General features: G+C 38.2%; 1 protein-coding gene across 8 annotated transcripts in view; it reads right to left on the bottom strand.

The window, feature by feature from the left end:
* Positions 1 to 21,531, bottom strand: part of Lama2 (laminin subunit alpha 2) — a 573,571-nt gene that overhangs the window by 382,257 nt on the left and 169,783 nt on the right. For all 8 annotated transcript variants that reach the window (XM_028877376.1, XM_028877370.2, XM_028877371.2 and 5 more), the window contains exon 4: positions 14,761 to 15,003. In XM_028877376.1, the coding sequence (XP_028733209.1) occupies positions 14,761 to 15,003 (243 nt within the window). The remainder of the gene's footprint in view (positions 1 to 14,760; positions 15,004 to 21,531) is intronic.

Genomic DNA, 21,531 nt, shown 5'->3' with positions numbered 1-21,531 from the left:
AGTGTCCAATTGCAGAAGAATGATGATTACTCTGATGTGTTAGTTCATACATGTAGACAGATCTCTGTTAAAGGATGTGAGAATATTGCTACAGCAAGTATTTCCTAGGTAGAAAATATAATGCTATTTCCAAGACAATTTTCTGGGATCCACTGGAGCATATTTTACTGAAGTGTGTGTGGTGTGTGTGTGTGTGTGTGTGTGTGTGTGTGTGTGTGTGTGTGTTTAATTAACTGGGGACCTCTTAAGTACCCAAGAGGTATAAAAAAAATTGTCACACAAATAATTTGTGCCCATGACTTATTCTTATGTAGTGCCTAGACTTGTATCTGGTAGGAACATTCACCATTTTACTACTGACTCAGCTGGTTTTGCCGTGAAACTTCAGCACATCAGGGAAGCACTGTACACAGATACTTCAGAAGTCTAGTGTTCTCTTCCTGTCGTTGATTTAATAGAAACATAAAGGCTAGATGGTTTACTGGTCATGATTGTCTAACTAGCAAGTCGGATACCACCTTCTACTTCCATGAGTGATTTAACGGAGATGGTGCTCTTTGAGGGAGACCTTACACTTGACTTCATGTAACAGTATAAACTGAGGAAAGGGGAAGTGAATGCAGGCATGAACTATGCTTCCCTTGTTCATGGACCCCAAAAGCTGACAGCAGTGACTTCTAAACAGAGATGACATGTGATGGCCCACAAAAAGACAAGACTACCCAGAGACTACAGGGCTGGGTTTCTAAAGCAAGTACAGAAAGTTGATATGGTATTTGAGTGCAAACACAATGAACAAAAGAGCAAACACGACTTGTATTTCTATCCCCACAAACTTCCTTTCATAGTTTTGCCTTGGGGAATTGTATGAGTTATAAACACACCAATGGGAACCAAGAAGTTCATTCAGTTTTGAGTCTTCATCTGTCCTCACCCATGCCGCCTTCTCATAGGACTTGTTTATTTCCCCTTCTGCAGCTGTGAGCTTTGGACAGAGTCATACAGACTTTGATTTTCAAAATAACTCACAGTCCCTCTTCCAAACCAGACTATCTGTATGTTGTTTGGTTTGGCATATGTCATACTTAGTATTCCTAATACTATTATTTTTTATATCTATTCAACCTTAGTTTACATCTATCTTATCATATACAAGTCTTTTGATTTAGAAAATACAAATACCCTATTTATCGTGATTTGATAAACTTTCAATTTTTGAGTTTTAAAGGACCTGGAGATGGCTGATTCTTTCATGTGAAAGCAAACGTTGGCAAATGGGAGGTCCTAAGATCCCTCCTCTTACTCAGTCTTTGGTTCTTTTACTGATAGAAAAATCATCTGGCTGAAAATTATCCATGCTATTTTTAAAAGGAAAAGCACTATCAGTGCTGAGATAGGAATAAAATGTCTGGACTCATCTCTCTCCCTTGTCTGAATGTGTGGCCTTAGCTGGAGGAGGGCCAAAGATGGCCTACATTGCTGGCTCCTCCTAGGTGGTCCCTCAGAGATACCAGAGGGCCTTGCCAAGCTTTAGCAGGAGCTCTACAGGGAAGAAGTACAGGGAAACTCCATGTTGGTACAGGTAATATGCCCCCCTATTCTGTTTTGCCTTAATCCAAATTCCTCTGTGGATGCTAGAGCCTATTTCTGTGAGCACAGAAGAGTTCTTAAATGTTTGATTGCTTTATTGGTGTTTGATTATGCAATCATATTTATTTAACATGGAGACATGCATGAAGAAATATATTTATAGATGATGCCATAAATATATGACCATTATAGACCTGACTGCTGCATATCTGCATGGGATAGCCACTCTATATACATGCTATGTGAAGTATATGTGTATGTGTATGTAGAGATGTAGAGAATGAGAGCAAGTGGGAGGAGAGAGAGAGAGAGAGAGAGAGAGAGAGAGAGAGAGAGAGAGAGAGATTGGTTACTGGTTCTGAGGCAATGAGGAATGAAACAACAAATTTGTTCGGATTCAATCAAACAGAAAATAGAGCAGTGGGAGAAACAGAAAACATGAGTTACCTGAACCATGGGGCACGTTTTGAGCAGCTAACTGTTGTTTAATAACTAGAAAGAGTATACCTTAAAATAACACTAACAGGGTTGACAAACACACAAACAGAAGTTGTCACCCACTATTATCACTGAGTACCTTGTATTGTGCAATACTGAATACATTATGTGTTTGTACAATTGGCAGCACAGTAGGTCTGCTCATCCCAGCATTACCACAAATGTGAGTGATGTGCTATGTAAGGATGTTATGGCAACCACAATGTCACTGGGTATTAGGAACTTTCCAGATCTGCTATATTCTTTTAGATAAATCATGGCTTATGCTATGATTGACAGCAACATCACTGTGCAGTGCATGATGGCATTTAAATGGCTCACCTAAAAAGCTAGACTTTTAGTTAAACAAGGTGAATGGAATTAGTGACTAGAGAACCTCATAGCTCCAGATACTACAGTACACATGTGAAGACTAGCTAGGTGCTCTGTTGATGACTTTTTCTCTCCACATCTGGGTTCCCTGTTTCTCTAACCCACTATTAAGAAAAATACATATGTCTTTCTTAGCATGGAACCCTGGACAGGAGATCACACCCATCTTCAAGCAACTAGACAGGCTTATCTCTGACAGTAACTTAGGAGTCAAAATGGCTTATTCATGGAATTATTAAAAGGCTATCAATCGATGGAAAGGGTTATCAAGCCACCAAGGAAAAGAGGGGATTCTAAAGCATTGGCCTTCTAGTGATGGAGTTCCTCTCCACGAAGAGCAAACCCTGAATTACGTGAGCACCACATGAAAACAAAGGAAAGCAAGACCTCGTTTGTGAACCCAAGTAAAACTTCAAATACTTTGTCCCTTACATTCATAACCATCCCCGCTTCTATTTCAACAATGATTCAACTAGGACCATTGCATGAGGAAAGAATTCCACCCTCAAATCTGTTTATATTTCAGCAAAGTACGTGGATTCCCCCCCCCCCATTATTTCTTTCCTCTATGTGTATGTTTAACACTGGAATTTTATCACTCTCAGATTGTTTTACAGCTCAGTACAGAGAGCATCCTCACTTGGTTAATTCAGTGATTTGGCAGCTGAAATAATCATGATGAATCAAAGCAACTCCTAAGACACGCAGCCCATCTCGCACCACTCAGCCATGCAGTTTCCCAAGCAGGTCGCTGCCATCCATATTCATTCATTCACTCACTCACTCACTCACTCACTCACTCATTCATTCATTCCCCTTTCCCTTCCTCCCTCCATCCCTCTCTCCCTTTATTTCTCCCTTATGTCTTTTCAGTGCCTGAAATATCTTTACCACTGTTTCCCAAACTCTGGCATGTTTTCTCTGGTGCATTTAATGTCTTATAATAAGCCTCTAAATATAACACACTTTAATCTCTGTACCCAAGACAGGTCTTGTCCTGCAGATGCTTCTCGGTATTTGCTAAATGGAAAAATAAAGGATCAACTCCTACTCACACTATATAAACTCATGATTTTTTTTTTACAATTGCAAGCCATTTGTTGGATAAACTGAAGCTGTATTCAATCCACATTTTTTGGTGTCCTATCTCTTGAGTAAAACATTTGCTTAGAAGTGATAAAAAATTGTAAGCTGCTCTCCCACAGCTAATTCAACATGAAACTTTATCTTGTTATGAGATAACAGAGTACAACATAACAAATTGTAAGAATAAAAAGCACAAGGCTTTTCATCCATAGAAATAATATGGTGATAAGAAAGACGGCAAAAATTAAACCACTGCTATGATTTTTCTTTTCCAAGAAGCAAAGATCCTTTTCTTGACATAATCTCTGAGAGCTTTCACCAATAATCTTACAATAAGGTAATATGTCTTGAGAGCAGTGGATTGTCGCTCTAAGGGGATATCACGTTTAAAAATAGATGAAATGTTGATTCAAAGATGGCAGCTGTCAATCCTGATATAGCGAATGTCTATGTGCATGATCGTATTGCACATAAAGAGAACCTCAATATGTCTCTGGAAGTATAGACATGCAGATTCACACTTTACAGTCTAAGAGGCTAAACACAAGCCCAGACTCATTATTTGTATCCAGTATTCTGTCAGCATCCCCAAGCTCCCCACAGCATCTGAACGAAGCTGGTTAGTCCTATAAAAATGCCATTCGCCGTCCCTCTCTTCCCCCCCTTGAAATTAAAAACACATGTGATATGACTTTCTTGAGCTTATTATTACCATGTCACTAATTCAGTCATGAAAAGGCCTTCATAAAAGTATCTGTCATAGATTATTACAAATTATTGTTTCAGCAGAGAGTCTGATATCCTTTCGATGATATTAGTGAAAACATTATCTATGACTAAGGCTACATTTAGGATAGTTTCAATTTCTAGAAGTATTTCTCTTCAGGCTTTTGCAAACATTAGTTTAAATCATACGAAACTGCATTCTGTTGACTAAAAAATAGCTGGGTATTGGCAATTTCTCGTGGCTGAACCTAACAGTGGGACTGGGTTTAGAAAGGCACTTATCAGTAGAATAGGAAAATAAGTAATTCCTGCTGAATGCAGCTTAAGAGCGAGTTTGCAGGAGGAAAACGTGATGCCCTAAGTTGCTGTCTTGCCTGGTTTGTCGTTTCTCCTTCACAAGCCAACTCCCGGGACTTGGCTTCCCACCAGGGGAATGCAAACTCTGTGTTGTGTGTACTCCCCAGGTAGCAGAATCCAGCAAAGTTATGAGTTCATACATTTCCAGTGAAAATATTTGGTTGTAGTTAGTCTGGTATGGTGCAAAATGATACACAGCCTCAGGCCAGAATGAGCTGCAGCAGGTTTCTCTACACTGTTCAGCTCTCAGCAGGGGGCCCGGTGGAGTAGCTCCTGGTATCTTGCTATGCTTGCTTATAAAGTGTAATCATGACCATTCTGCTCCTGAGTTATTTGTCTCAAGGACTTTTGATAACAGCTTGAGTGTTGAAACAGTTCCCCTATGGAGCAGAGCTCATTTTAATAGCTTCAAGTTCCTTTGTTGTATTTTCAAGTATACTTGGGCAATAAAGATAATACTACATTATCTTTCCTGTGTGAGACTGATTAATGGACATGGACACAGCTTCAGGTTTCCCCAACAGAGACAGTTGGCTGGCACTTAATTATCCACACCGTGTTACCCAAGTCCTTTGAACCAATGAAAACACACATTTAGAAATGGCTGATTGGACCTAAGGGTTTTGTTTATGGAATTCACCATGAGAAGATCTGGACCGGATATTAATGTCGACCATTAGTCACTTCATGACCTCAAACACATTCCTTCACCTCTATGTCTAAAAGGGGAATACTAAAATATGAGCTTCAAGTGTCTCCAATGCTTTGATGAGGCTCAATAGGAAAATGTATGACAAAGTACTTGAAAACCTACAACGCAAATTCGCAGAGAGGGCTATTGCTAATATTACTGATGACAAAGATATACTAGTTCATCTACTAACTTCCTTCATTTGTTTCTTGGGATTCACATTTTAACTGGAAGCCTTTCAGACTTCCTTGGTAACATTAAATAGAACCGATGAGACTCATCAAACCCTGTGTGACCTGTCGTTCCATCAGAGGCCTGTTTGCCCAGCAATTTAAAATGGATTTTAAATGTTACAAGATGAATGAGAGATCAGAAGCACAAAGGCACAGCAGCTGAAAGCCGGACCTGTATGTGGTCACATACAAAGAAAGGAACTGTCAGGGAGTTGGGACTCCCAGCAGATATTCCAGAGAACTCCACATACAGGAAAATTTCTAGTTCTCCAAGAACATAGTATCCGATTCAAATCAGATCTAAAGATCACGTGGTTGCTATGAACCCTGGAAAAGTTAGTCTTCTCTAAACCACTTTCTTCTCAGTTATAAAGTAAGATAATTCATTTATCCAGCATGTTTTTGCTTTCCACAGGTAACTGAAACAGTAGTCTAAAAACTTTGCATCAAAAATCTCAGAAGCAATTCATGAGTTTCAAATTGTGTATTGATGTTAGTTATTACTGGCATGATAAGACTTCACACTACCTTGCTCCATCCTGGTATCACACTGTGCTCCTGTCCATTAGTCACTAAAGAAACATCTCTTTCAAAATCAGTGTGGTTCTATTAAATGTGTCCTTACTGTAAATAAATAATGACCCACGACAACACAAGAGCAATGGTGTTGATGATTCTAATACAGCATGCTGCTAGAATTGATCTATTTTATTGTTTAGTTGTTGCACTTACCTTGCCTATTCATACATTACACTTGATTATAGGTGTGTGCCTATAATAAAAAAAAAAAAACATGACATGCATAGGGGTTCAGTACTATTTGTGGTTTCACACATTCATTGGGAGTATTGAGATGATCCCGGTCCTCTTGCATATAAGCACAATGCACAAGATTGCTTTATATGAGTTTATATTTATAAGCCCTTCAGGTAACATCTGTCATAAAAAGTCATATGCTGTAATTACTAGAGCAATTATTATCTTCCTGGCTCTGTGCTAACCTCACATCAGCCCTTAAGGCCATCTTCTCTTCTTCCTCACAGTTCATTCTCTACGGAAATAAGGTTGCATGCTTTACTTATTTCTTTGGTATGGTTTCACAGTCCTGGACTGTCCCACAATCACTCCACAAAACAGTACTACCTGGTCCTGCTTCTGGATGCTCCATACTCTCCATCCAGCACAGTCTTTCTAAGATGAGGGATGGGCTATAGTAACTATGGAACATCTGTCATGTTACACAGGATATATGGAAGCATTGCTATAAACTATTAAGACCTTCACTCTAGTCATGAGACTAGGCTAGACATGTATGATAGTTAACTTGTCTCTGCAAGTTCCATTGTTACTTGCTAGCAGAGTTACATCAGCCACATCAAGTGAGAACATGCAGTACCACTGGGCCAACTCCCTTTACTTTCTCACAGGCCGTTAACAGGTTCCTACTTCACCATTTCCTTTTGGTAGGTGGGTGCTAATACCTTCAACTCCATAACTGCTCTCTAGGTATTGGTGTTTTCTCCTCAGATTCCACTCTTGTCAGTCAGTATCACCTTTATTTGCAAAGATACTATATGAATTTAAAAAGCACTTGTTATTTTCAAAGATACTATATGAATTTTAAAAGTTCTCGTTCTTATCTGTGCACACTATTTGTAATGTGTGTACGTTAAGGAAAAGCCTATGGACTAACAAAGACAAAGGAAGAACACAGCCTCCCTAATTTTATCTTTATTAGAAAGGTGTATTATGAAGCACAATAAATAAAAATACCTTAAATGAATTATTTATAATATTTATGTGTATAATACTTTATAAACAAATTACTTCAAGTGCTTTGGGTATTATAGCTGAAGATGAAACCTTGTTTCTTAGGGGGTTTCATAATCTTCAGGGCAAGGTGGCAATTTCATGTTATATTCTGTTGACTAGCCCAATGTTGGCCATTGTGACAATTATGTTTGAGGAAAGATATATGGAAACTCCAAATAATTATTTACTTTCATCTCTGTTTTTAAGAGCTAGGAATTGGTAATGTCCCCCCGTTTCTTCCTGAGGGAACAATTCCAAGGTTTATTTAGAAGGGATAATTCCTCATTTCCATAGATGCTCACACATGGAATCATACTATACGCGTGGCAGTATTACATCAAAGGAGAGTCTCAGATTTGTGTCCTCTTTCTCTACTAATTTTCAGCTCTAAGGATCTGCATAATATCAGGTGATGAAAAGAGAAGGGGAAATATTCTGTCTTACTATGTAAAATTCTGTCACATAAGAAATCAAAATAATATCAAAGCTATACATATGGTTTTCCAAAAGAAGTGTCCTCAAGAATTAATGATGTTACCTCCAGGGATTTTTATGTGAGATTGCCACATTTCAAAAGCAAATTCAAAGGGAATCTAAGTCCTACTGAGCTGCACTCCTCTGGGGTGGGAAGGTTTGTAGCAATAAGGAACGAAAATCACTTGTAAATAACTTAAAGGTCTGGGTATAAGGAAGTTGAGGTAAAATCACCATGGAAACCATGAATATTTAGTTACTATCCAAATAAATTAAAAGTAGTAAATAATCCCAGCCACAAGACATGAAACATCTCATATAACAAAAAAACATTGATTATGATTTTGATTTTAGGATCTCTAAAGCTTTGCCATCCATACAAGACCATGAGCCTCAACATTGTTTATGTAATTCCTCTCTCCTCCACTTCCTCAACTATCAATAACCCAGTATAGTTCAGGTTATTTATTTACTCAGCTATAAACCACCCAGAGATTCTCTCTGTTCAGTAAATCCTATTAGATTTCCTGAGAACAATATGCTATTGTCTTTCTTCAGTTACAAATTACCAACATTCTTTCCTTAAGTCCTTAAGTAACCTAACCAGTCACACTGTTCTCTGGGAACTGAGGAAGCTGGAACTGTCTGAACAGCAAGAACAGCAAGCCAATAGAGTCTTCAGAATCAGGCACCAGGATCACATGTGTAAAACATCTTCCCATGTCCCTGTCATATGTTCTAAATGTGAGAGTCTCTCATTCCTCCACCCCCACGCCAAGAAAAATAAAAAGTCTTTGGGAAGTGGTTTATGAGATTTACAAGGGAATCCAACTTCTCAGTGGTGTCTCCAAGTGGCAGTCCATGTGGACAGTTCTCAGCAGCTTCTGGAGCAACTGCTTTCCACAGATGGAGCCCTCTTTGTAGGATAGCAGATTGACTCTCTGCATCACAGCAGGGAGGCATGTCTGCATATGGGTGCCCATTAGAGCTTTCTCCTGTGGCTGGACTCACAGACTAATGGAGACTCCCCGGGGTCTGCTGCTTCATACCCTGCAACGCATATTACTAAATTCCAGATCATTCTTTCTGACCAGAGGAAAGCAAACGCCTGCTGAGTCCTCTCAGCACTGATGATACAAAATTACTTTTCTAAAATTAAACTCTAAAGGCTTTTTCTCAATGCCTCCTACGGTTTTCAACCTGGATAACAACACATGGGTTATCCCCCGTGGTCCTCCATCTCCCTTCTATGCCAGGCCCTAATACTTAATGTACCAGCATTATCACAGCTCACAGTGAGCTTCTCTGCTCCCTTGGGATTCAAGCCCAGCATGCAGAGTTAATCTCTTTCTTGGTAGTAGTTGAACCTTGTTATCTTGGGAACTTAGTGCAACCTTGAAGTTCCCTCACAGTGAAGCTACATGGTAAACAATTTTTGATCTCATGAAAACCATGTAGAGTGTGCTGAGAAAAACCAAGGTAGGTAATAAGTTGGGTGCTAGAGCAACAAAGTCCAAATAAGCAAGCAGGCATGATGCAGCCAAGACCAAAGAGATCAGAGAAAAGCTAGAAATCTGCAATGATGACTAGACCAGAGATAGTACCAAACTCTGGGCACAGAGGCCAGACTCAAGGTCTGGCCTTCCTTATTAGATCAGTGGTGAATTAACCTTGGTATCTTTTAACCTGACAATGGTGTATTATCTTCCTGAAATGATATTTTAGAAGGTCTTGAGGGTTTGTAATGTCTCCAAATGTTTTCAAACAAGTAATGACATAATAAACATACATCATTGGATTGGGCATTAGTCATGAGAAGATGATGTTCTATTTATATTCTATCCTTAAACCTAAAAAAAGTGTTATACTGGTGTATATTATAATTTCATCATGTTTTTTTATTGGTGAACTTTAACATAATCTCTTTTTTTCTTATTGATGACTTCATTTTATACTTAAAGGATATTATGAAGCTCTGAATAAAAATGATCATCCCATGCTTAGTCAAAATCACGTATTTCAGATAGTGGTGAATATTTAGATACTGTTAATCAAAATAAAAAGTTATCTAAAAGCACAATCTTCTGAAAGAATAAAAAGAAAATGTACATGAAATTAAATATGAGACACAGGAGACAGCTGTTTCTTCCATGGTATTCCTCCCCCAAACCTAGAAAGTCAATTTAATTATAAGATATCAGGCAGGTCCAAACTGAATAATAGTCTACAAAATATCTTTTCAACAGTTCTTAAAATATCTCTAAGAACTATTACAGATCGGAGGTTATGAAGGAGACACAATTCTAGATGCAGTGTTGTCTCCTGAATTGGATTCTAGAAGAGAAAAACAGACATTAATGGAAATAGTAACAATACCTCAATAAAGTCAGTACTTTGATTCATAATGCTGTACAAATGAAGGTTAACTATTTTGCTTTGACATATGCATTGCGTAAGACATTATCTTAATAAAAAGACATTATCTATAGTAGCATCAGTATAAAACTGTCATCATTCTGTGCATTATGTAAATGCAACACAATTCCAAAATTTAAAAATGCATGTATGACTCTGATTCTCTTTCTAGTAGGTCAAATAACCAAGACAAACATTTCCAGTGACAAACACCAACCAAGTAACATAAAACACATCCATTTAAAGCCATTTGAGAGCTACCAAGAGGATAAAAAATAATGTCTAGAGAGGTGCTGGTTCACTGTGAGAAGTCTAGTCATGTGAGCATATTCCTGTCCCAAAAACACAGCTGAGAAGACTAAGAAATGCTTTGACAGCCCTGCTTCAGATGGCAAAAGTTGGATTCTGAAACTTGAAGGGCTCAGGACTTAGGAAATTCCATGTATATTGGCTTGGACTCCAAAGACAGGATGCCCAGGAATGAGTGTAACTGGAATTAAAGCAGCTGTCACCAGATTTAGCCAAGGGTTTACTCATCTGAGAGTCCCAGGAATTTAAATCTGTAAATTGTTTAAAGAGGATCCAGATTGCTATGTGAGGTAGGAAGAAGCATCAGAGAACCCTCCCAGGAAGATCATATCCCAGTCCTTCAATTATTTCCACAAACATTTTTCAAATTCAATTTTCTTATGCAAACTAATGAAGTATATGTGAATAAAGACAACATAAAAAAGAACGAGCCAGTAACTGGGCAACAAAACATCCACAAAGGCCATTGAGTTATTAGACAAAATTTTCTAATAAATATAACTTTGTATTCCAGGAAATAAAGACACAATATTTATAGGTTCAACACAAATTATATTATTAAATTAATACTATATTTATTTTTAAATATTGTGTATTTATGTCCATGTCAGTGTGGGTCTGAATAGAAGCCAGAGGGTATCAGTTTCCCTGAAGCTGGAGTTACATAAAGCTGTGAGCCTGACCCAGGTGCTTGAAATTAACTCAGCTCCTCTTCAAGAACAGTATTCCCTCTTAATCACTGATCCATCTCTCCAGCTCCCTAAACGTAATGTTTAATAAATATGAAATTCCAATGGAAAACTAGAAACTCTAAACTTCTACTTGGAAATGAACCAGAGAAATTCTAGAAATTAAAAATTATTGTAAGCAAATTAGAATTCTATAAATAGTTTTTACCTAGCTCTGGACAGAATTTAATACAGTAACAATATGCCATAATAAAATATTTCATAAATATACAAAAGGGAAAATGCACAAAGTTTATAAACTGCCCAAGTGAGAGACACAAAGTAAGGCACAAAGTGACAAATACATGCTAATTTATTTTTAATTGGAACTGTAAATGAAAGAGTGAAAGAGGAATTGTATGTGGAAATACTCACAGAATCATGTCTGCCTTCTCTTAATCTATTTTTTTTTTTAGAAAGTAGCAAATTCAACAAAGAAAATGCCATAAAATGAGGAAAAGGCCTAGGAGAAGCTTGTCTTTAACTCTTATTCTTAAATGCTATCATTCTATTGAGAGTATTGGAATATATCTGTTCCTTACTTCAACTTTGTCCCTATAAGAAACAAAGAGACTTGAGGCAACACATCATGGGAAAATCTGGATTACCTGTTCTTAGTCCTCATCAGTGAGTGGTGGTGTGGATGGCTGGTCTTTTACAGCAAAATCGTTTCTATTTTTGTTAGATCTGCTGTGCCAGTTTACAAGTCACTGTCACCCTTGGCTTCTTGACTATTGCCATTCTCCTTGAAGGAGGGAGTAAGGAGGGGCCGGTAGACCCTCACTTGAGATTCCGGCTATTCCTCATAGCCATTTCTATGCAATTCTGTAATAACTGTATGTGGCCTTGGGGTCCTCAGGATATGCTATGATAGAGTATATAGAAGGGGGGATGTTAACTGAAAGGGGGTTTGGTCTATGTAGCTACAGGAAAATCATCCTGCAGGGTGAGTGAAACTTGCCAGTGTGGCTGCTACGGAGTCTCCTCCCATGAATCTGCACGAAGCTCTCACCCACGGTCTTCAAGTCCAATAAACTCATTGGTTCCCCAGGGTAAACTTTGTTGGAACTGTCCTTTGGTTTGTCCTTAGGACCTTAGGAGGAGGACAGAGAAGCTGTCTCTTCCTTTGTCCTTTTAGGGAAGGAGTCCTTTAACTTTTCGGTGGATGTTGTCTAAGACTACAGACCCCTGAAGAAACAAATCAATATGATCTGTGGATCCTAGATTTCAGAGATAAATCCCATTATACATAAGATATATGTCATGAAAATAGAGTTGTCTAATTGAAGGAAACAACTGAGGAAAATATAAGGTTAGTAGCCAGAGATAGTGAGATAGTGAGGGATACATTCAAAGGTATTATATATTTAAGTGGCAAGGTCTCTATAAACCACCACCAAATAACTAGAAATTAAACAAAACAAACAAGCAAACAAGTATGTTTGTTCCTGTTGGCAGGTTGAATTGATCCAAATGTCAGAAAACCATCCATAATGCCTAAGGAGGAGTTACTCACATAATTGTACATTACATAGCTACCTAAGTACACTTTATTGCTCAATCAACTTCTGAATTGCAGCATTTCTTAAGTGGTAAAGAATAACTTACAATATTAGATAATTATTAGTCCTAGGTAAAAACTGGAAGAGAAAAGACCAGTAAAATTCAACTCATATATATTTTCTCTGTACGTCCCTCTTCTCTCTCTTAAACAAACTGTCCTTGAATTAGCTGTCGCTGGGCACAAAGGTTGAACAGCTATTTGACTTGGTGCATTTGACTCCTTGTCATTTCTCAGATTGAGATCTTTGCTGGGTGCACCATTCGGAATGGGTTTTTACCTCACAAATATTGTTTTTTGAGCATGAAATTTGAGATAGAATAAGGGTACTGTTTTTGAATTTTTAGAATTAAATTGCCAAAAAGGAGTCTGCCAGACATGTCAAGACCTGAACTTCTTCTCCAGAAGTTATTTAGATGCAATCTAGATTGACTATGATGGGGATAATAGAATGGGAATGTGGCTTTTCTGGAAGTGTTTATAGAAGATGATATAATCCTCAGATACTGGACTGGGGAGAGAATATCAGACAGGGCTACAGACTGTATCCCACATAGGAATGTTTCTGTTTTGAACTTGATATACTGAAATATGCATTCCACATAAATATAATTTCCTTCTGGATCTTTCCCCAGCCTAGCTGTATGGAAGACAATTCCTTCTCGTGAAGCCCAGCAGCCTTAGCTACAATTCTCCATTCACTGCGTATCACACCAAGATACAGTGTGTCCTCAGTGAGTGTTCTGCAGCATGCTGGGTTGTTGGGCATTGTGCTTTTCTATTTCATGTCTACAAACCACTCATCTGGGTCTCCTGCTCTCACACAAACACACAGATTTTACCTTCAATAGAGTGTCATCAAGTTGCATGAGCAACTCAACTCTGGATTGTAAAATGGACTTTGTGTTAGGTATCTTTGTTCAAGCCAGGCTGGTGGAAGTGTTCTGAGCATATGTAAGTTATGGTTACAAAAGACCTACATAAGGTAGGTTACAAAAAGCTGTGATGCCTAGTAGGTTGGTGCATTAAATGCATTAGCTACTTAATGATATTTTCATCTTGTGATGGATGTTTCAAGATATAAGCTCATGGGTAGTTTTAAGTACAACAGTTCATTTGATCATGCTTACCAGCAAAACAATTTAGCTATCTCTTGTGTTCCTTATTTATGGGAAGTGGAACTGAGGCACAGAGAATTTAAGCAACTGGACCAAGAATACACAGCTAACATCATGGAAGTCATAGCCTGGATCCATGGAATTAAAACTAATGAATGAAAACTAAAATATTATCTCCAGGACAAAGGAAGAAAAGAAAAACAAAAACACAGTACAGGGCAGCCAAACACTCTTGAATTATGTGTGCTTACATAATAATTGAGAACTTAAGCACCTGCACATAAACTTTCAGGAAGACTTCACTAAAGGGATAATATCACCCTGTGGCCCTCCATGGTGACAGTAGAAATGCATACAAAACGTGACATGATTTATTTTTACATGGTTTCAATTTGGTTTGCTCGTTTGCTTTTTATCATCCCCTTCCTTTGTTACTGTCCTCAGACTGTGTATGCACACTCTGGAGCTTTCTTCGGGTCTCCAGTCTTTCCCTAGTCACTAGCAATTGTCATCACCAGGAAAATCTCCTCAGTTGTAAAATTAATCTCCGGCTTCCCAGCTCAAACCCATTTCCTCATCTCTGATCTTTATTGGAGAGAGGAGACACATTAAGGTGGTTAACATTCTAATCACCTTGGGTTTTCTTCTTGATTTAATAACAAATTTAAATCTACTTGGGCTAAATTCCATTTAAAACCTTCCTAACATTAATTACTGTTATGTTCATGTCTTTCTGATGGGGCTTATTGTACCATATTCAATGTGCTTCAATGTAGCTTCTCCATCTTACCTCTCCATTTTCTAACGGGTGGATCTTGGAATAAAATGAAGTGCAGATGACCTCATCATCTTTGGCATAGGATGGCGGTCCAGTGCGGGGATAGATATTGTAGAGGGTCAGGCACTCCGTGTCTGTCACTGCATGATACTGCCAGGGTTTGTACTCCACGTCATCCAGGGAACGTTCCAAAATCCAGTTTCCAGGCCGAGGGGAGTTGGCCGCTTTCACGATCACGTAGGCAATCTGGAACACCTGAAGATGAGGGACGACAGCATAGCTCTGAGTGCCAAAGTGCTCTCTCTTAGTTGTGCCAAAGAGAAAGGCGGCCACTATCTAAGAGTTCATCTCAGATTTTGTTTTATAAATCAATTGTGTCTTGCAATAATGATTTTAGCATTGAATGCTCATATTTCATACTTTCTTGCTGAGACAAGCTGTTTCATTTTGACAACCATGACTTGGAAGGCCATGGGTTAAGATTATACTCAAGTTCTCTAACAACTCATTAATATTGTTTCACCTAGTTTTTCACGTTCTCTTATAGCATCATCATACAAAACACTTCCTGCATACCAATTTCCTCACCTCACATTAGAGGCAAGAAAATATGTGCTAAAAATGAAACATTCTTACTTATATCTACTTAATCCTCAAAAATGTAGACCTTGTGTATGACATCAAAACAACAACGCACTTCAGGGGCACATTCCTGTGCTCAAATTGTGGGTCCAGCTCTGTGCAAACCTGGAAAGATTATTTTTTCCGGCCTCTAGTTTAATTTTCTGTGAATTAAGATTGAGAATAAGCACATCCCAAAGAAACAACTATATTAAATGGGATAATGTACACAGGGCACCTGGAAAAGCACCTGGCAGTAGATACCCAATAAATGTGGCTTCCTTTGCATGCCCATATAGAAAATATGGATTAGAAATCCCAGGGACATGTGCACAAGTGATTCAAGCTATAACATAAAAAATGGGGGGGGGTTCCTGCGCTTTCTCTTTGTGAGAAGTAAATATCTAAAAGTCAGAGAACGAGGAGGTGTCATTGTTATAATTTGACAGAGTAAACCCAGGAGAAAGAGACCAGGGAAATAGTAACCTTTTCAAATCCTCATTCGATTTGATGACAGAGAGAGAGAGAGAGAGAGAGAGAGAGAGAGAGAGAGAGAGAGAGAGAGAAAGAGAGAGCGAGAGAGCATGCTAAATGTTTGTAAGAATGTATGTGTGTTTGCAGTGCAATAAGAAATTCTCAAAGAATAATGTTCACATATTATAAAGTGACATTTTTGTATACTACCCTAGGAAGAAATATAGATGCAACCTAGATAAAAACACTATCTCTCTAGAATGGAAATAATAATCCATAAAAAGTAACAATAAAGCAATATAATAATTTCTAGACTATTAATCCTATACCATATAGGGATTTTGACAGCTTTAAGATCACTGGATGATGAGGTCACTAGTGGGGATGAACCAGATGACAGGTCTATCCAACAATGTGATTAAAGGCTCTGCTGTGTCATAGAGGGAATCCTGAAAGGAATATTCTAGAGAAACGGTACTGGCCATTAGAGCTCCATGAATTTATGTATAGTACCTGTGATATACTTTCAGATAGCAATTTTTAAAAAATAAAAACTTGATATAGAAGGGACAATATAGGTCACAGATCTTTCTAGAAGATACTTCCTAGAAGGTGGGCATACCATAGGTAGTGAAAAAACACACAATCCCTCAGATGATTGAAATTAGAGCTTGTGGTGATATTTTTGTTTGTGCTCTAACAAATAAAGCTTGCCTGGAGATCAGAGTGTGGAGCTAGCCATTAGAGGCCAGGCAGTGGTGACACACACCTTTAATCCCAGCACTTGGCAGCTCACATCTTTGATCCCAGATCTTGAGAGGAAGAAATAGGAAGTGATATGGTGGGGCAGAGACAGGAGCTCAGCCCGTTTTGGTCTGCAGATTCAGTAGAGGTAAGAAGTCTCTCCAGAGGCTGCTCCTTTACTTCTCTGATCTTTCAGCATTTACCCCGATAGCTGACATGGGTTTTTATTATTAAGACCAATAAGAATTCATGCTACAAGAGCTACCTAGTATTTACTTGTTAGATAAAGTTGAAGGAAAGCTGCTGGCTAAAACTCTGAATACCTTCTGTTGGTAAGCACTATTGTCCAGTCATTTAAATGCCATCTATTCCTTGAGGCCAACAGACTAAATTTTGGAGTAAGACAAGGAACAGCCAAGATGTCTTTTCTGTTCAGAAAGAGCTTGTGCTATTCTGTTTTTATGAGTGCCATTTAAGTGGGAAATGTTTATGAGTTTAATTTTTTTTCGTGTGTGTGTGTGTATGTGCGCGTGTGCGTGCATGTGTGTGTGTGCCCGTGCGCATATGCACAGGTACACAGGTTCACATGCAGGCCCAACAATGGTGTTGGGAATTTTTCTAGACCATTTCATATTACATTCATTGTGGCATAATCTCTCACTGCCAGAGCTTGCCAATATGACTAATCTGGTTAACTATTTTCCTCTAGGATTGCCCTGTATCTGCCTTAAGAGTGCTAGATCTATACCTTTTAGATGGGTGCTGGGGATTTGAACTTCAGTCTTCACAATTGCACACAAGAGTGTTAATCACTCAACAATCACTGTAGCCCCCAAGTTTATATTTCTGTAATTTCAAATACATTTATATTATATATATATATGTTAATATAAATATTTAAAAATGTTTGCACGTTTGAGACAAGACTATTCATACCATGTTAAAGCCATTTGCTTTAAGGAGGAATCAGGGAGAGATGGAACATGAGGGCGCTTTCTTCATCCCAGTATCCTGTTATGTTACTTGTATTAACACAAATGTCTTACTTTCCAACAACATGATTATTTTTATTACTATTTTGTGGTTCTGCAACTTAGACCCAGAGTCTCTCACACACTAGGAGAACACACTATGATGGAGCTGAATCTGTAACCCTAGGTTCATTTGTTGTAAATGGCCCTGTCTAGCCCAGAATTTGTAATTCTTCTACCTCAGAGTATAGGGACTGTAGTTAATGCTGGCTTTCTATGAACTGGATTGATCAAACTCCATTAGCCACAATATTTGCTGTTTCTGAAATTTTAGGTGTTGGTCTTAAGGAATTATCTCCATTTAAGTAAATCCCAGTCAATAATCTATCAAATGAATCTCTTATTGAGGAATATATTAACTGATCTCTCATAAGGAATAGAAAGAGAGACTGGCCTCTACTGTACAGCTGTGAAATAATCTCTTCTTGGTTATCTGTAATCCTAAAGCAACTTTAGAAGGCCTTAAAACAGTAAGAAAAGAGAACAGTTAAATTGTGAGTACTTAGAGAACTAGGACTTTGGTTGGCTTTTACAGCTTTAGAAATGCTGTAATTTTTACTACAATATTTTGAGACAGTGAGTATTCGGCATTTATGACATGTAACTGAATAATCAAAATCACTGAAGCATCCCTGTTCCTGCTTTTAATTTAGCTCTGGCCATCTCTGTTTGCAAGAGCCTGCATCTTAGTCAACACCAGGGCATACGTGACTTGGAGGAAGCAAGGCATACATTTCTCTGCTGCTTAGTCAGCCTTGGTGATCTAATAAAAGTAAGTAAATTCTTTAACATTCCACTTCCCAATATTTTTTCCCAAAGAAAACCAAAGGAAGAGACAGTGAGATAATGAACACAATGTGCTGGATACTCTTCGGAAAAGAGTATCTGCTGCACATATATTCAAGTTGGTGACTTTCCTTCCTGAAAAAAAAAAATGTGCAAAGATTTTTTTAAAGATATACAGAAATAAAAGATAATGGAACATATTAGAGATCACAGTTAGTACATAAGAAAAATAAGGATACACTGAGGTTATAGATAAGGAACTTTGTTTAGCAAGCTGCTCAGAAAGCAGATACAGAAACAGGCCAACTTCTCTTGGGATGTGATATAGATTTATGATTCCAGAGCATCTGTGTTGGCTCTGAAATAATAGATGAAAACTTTCTGAACAAAGTATCTCAGAGCCTCATTCTATAATTCAATATAACAGCCAGTATTAAGCGCCATGGAAAGCAGTCACTGCCTTTTAAAATATCAAAAGAGCGCCATTTCAAAACAATAGCGTTCTTTCATTTGTTTTCTATGGATTCTTCTGCATCCCATGCAACATTAATTAAATTTGTTGGCATGTACTATTATGAATAAACTTCTTAAAGTGTTGTAAATAGCATTATTGAAAAACACAGTGAATAGAAGCATTCTTTGAGGGCTTGAGAGAGTGAATGTGGAAATTTCTAAGAGTCTTCTAAGTATTCCACATTTTCAATGCCTGGAACAATAGCTCTTTAATGTTGTCTGTGCTGTTTTTATTAAGTGTCTCCTGTGTTTTACATATAAAGACTCTTCAAAATCAGTAGTGTTGATACTTTATTCTAGACGAATAAAGGCCCAATCTGTTACAGTATGCAGCAAGAAAGGCAAACATCCCATTATAAGAAAGACTAAGACCTCTAGACTTCATTGGCCATAATATATGAACGTGATATGCAAATAGTTTTTGGTTTACTTATTTGTTGGTTGATTGGTTGTATTTTTGGTGGGGGAGGCTTGGTATTTGGTGGGAGGATATTTTTTAAAACTTAGTAACTGGAAAAAATCCAAAATAATTTTTTAAATAACACCAAATATCTGGGAATGTTACTGTAACAAAGGGAACTTTCTATTCCCTATTCTTCTTTCTGCTCATTCACACATGTAACAGATAATCATGTAATTACCTCATCTGATGCAGTGTTGAACTAGATATTCCTTCTCTAGTAATTGGAGTATTTAGAATGTAATTTCATTTGGCATGTAATTGGAGCAAAGGGTCCTTTTGAAGGATCTATCAGTCCAAGGATAATTTTAACACACCCAACAGGCATTACAGAAAATCACCTTTTCATGCCACGGCTAAAATAATGTGATATTGTGCAAGGTTACCTCAAGTCAGTAACCCGGAAGCTTGGAGGACTCTGGGTGCTACCCTGGTGCTGATTATCTTAGCTCAGCTACAAATGATGAGATCTGGGAGGTATTCAGAACCAACTCTAATGTATGCACTGCTGAGTGATTTCTTCAAGATTGATTTCTAGATGCTACCAAAAAGTGTTGTGTTTTGAGTATTCTAGAAATTTTGAGTGTCACTGGTAAACAGTTAAAAGGATGATGACAAGGGCTGGAAAGATAACTAAGCAATTAAGAGTGCCTATTGTACCATCAAGACCAGAGTTTTCAGTTAGTACTCACCTAACAACCAAGGCAACATGCAAATGCTGTAAGAAGAGTTTTGATATCCTCTTTTGGCCTGTACATACACACAGGTGTATGTGCCTACACCTCCCAAACACATACACACTCTCACACAGACACCAAGCAACACACACACACACACACACACACACACACACACACACTCACAAATGAGTAAAATATGTGTGGTGTGTTTTGTTTTTCTAAAAAGAGACAGGATGAACATGACTCCTTAACAATGGAACAAGGTCTTTTCTGCAAGCACTTCATAAAAGACTAATGAACTGATGAAGGCCGGTGGCTGTAAGTAGCAGTGCAGTCCCTTCAGGGGGGACTTGACCCAACTCACTCTCTTCTGACTCTCCTTCCCTTGTTGCTTATGAGACTAGCAGGTGCCCATCTCATTTCTGTCCTGTTTTGTGTCCTGTTTCCTTCCCTACACTGTTGTCAGTTGGGGAACTGTAGCCAGCGATTGCCAGGAGGAATCTCTGCAATATTCTAATATCTGCTTTTGTCCATGCATTTTGACATTCCTAGCAGCTGTGACCCAATCTCCACACTACAAAAACCATATTTTGAAAGCTCATTTTCATTCTCTGCTTTAAAATGGTACATGAACCAAATTGTGCTTTTTGTCCATTGTGTTTTAAAGTGATGAGAGTGACCTAATGTCAAAACAAGGAAGGATTACCAAAATAAAAGTATGACTTTTCAAGCTTAGAGAAGAATTCAAGAGGTTCAGAGAGGTAGGTATTTATGTTTCATTGCTTGAGCTGACAGACACAGTTCATGTGATCATCAGTGGTCACCTACATCTACTAACGAAAAATTAAGAAACAAAACATAATCCAATAAGAGCAAAGAGAAATGAATGAGGAGAACTTGGGGTTGTTCTGGAAGATCCATGAGAATTGCTGATGGAAAGCAGAGGTTACAGTCAAAGAACTCATGATGCCCGTGGCTATCACCACAGTCCAGAACCTAGCAGAGAAGGCGCTGATGGATGCAGGAGCCTAGTGTGGGCTGAGCAGATGAAACTCAATGCAAGGCTGTGTACAGGAAGATGGACACAACACTTTTCTCCCACCAATGGCGCATAGAACTGGGCTCTTACCCCACACAAATGTCTGATTTATTGCAGAAAAATTAAACCACATATCTTTAAAAAGAGATTAGAATGTGTGTTCTGATAATGGTGTTGCTCAACTCAAATTTCAGTCTGACACCAAGTTTAAAAGGTTTTAAATGAAGCTGCAAAGTTAAAAACAGAAATCAACCTAAAAACATCCACAGTCATTATATTCAGAGTGAGTTGTGTGTCTATTTATCTCTTTATTTCATTCAGGAAACCCAGAATAATTTGGCAGGGGGCTTCAGAGGAGTTCACGGGCCCATGCTTTCAGTCTTCAGGCAAATTCATTTCAAATAATTCCACATGCTAAAATGATGTGTAATTGTT

Source organism: Peromyscus leucopus, chromosome 8a (genome assembly GCF_004664715.2).
Source record: "Peromyscus leucopus breed LL Stock chromosome 8a, UCI_PerLeu_2.1, whole genome shotgun sequence".
In the NCBI taxonomy this organism is placed as follows: Eukaryota; Metazoa; Chordata; class Mammalia; order Rodentia; family Cricetidae; genus Peromyscus; species Peromyscus leucopus.
This window is presented reverse-complemented; position numbering and strand designations above follow the sequence as displayed.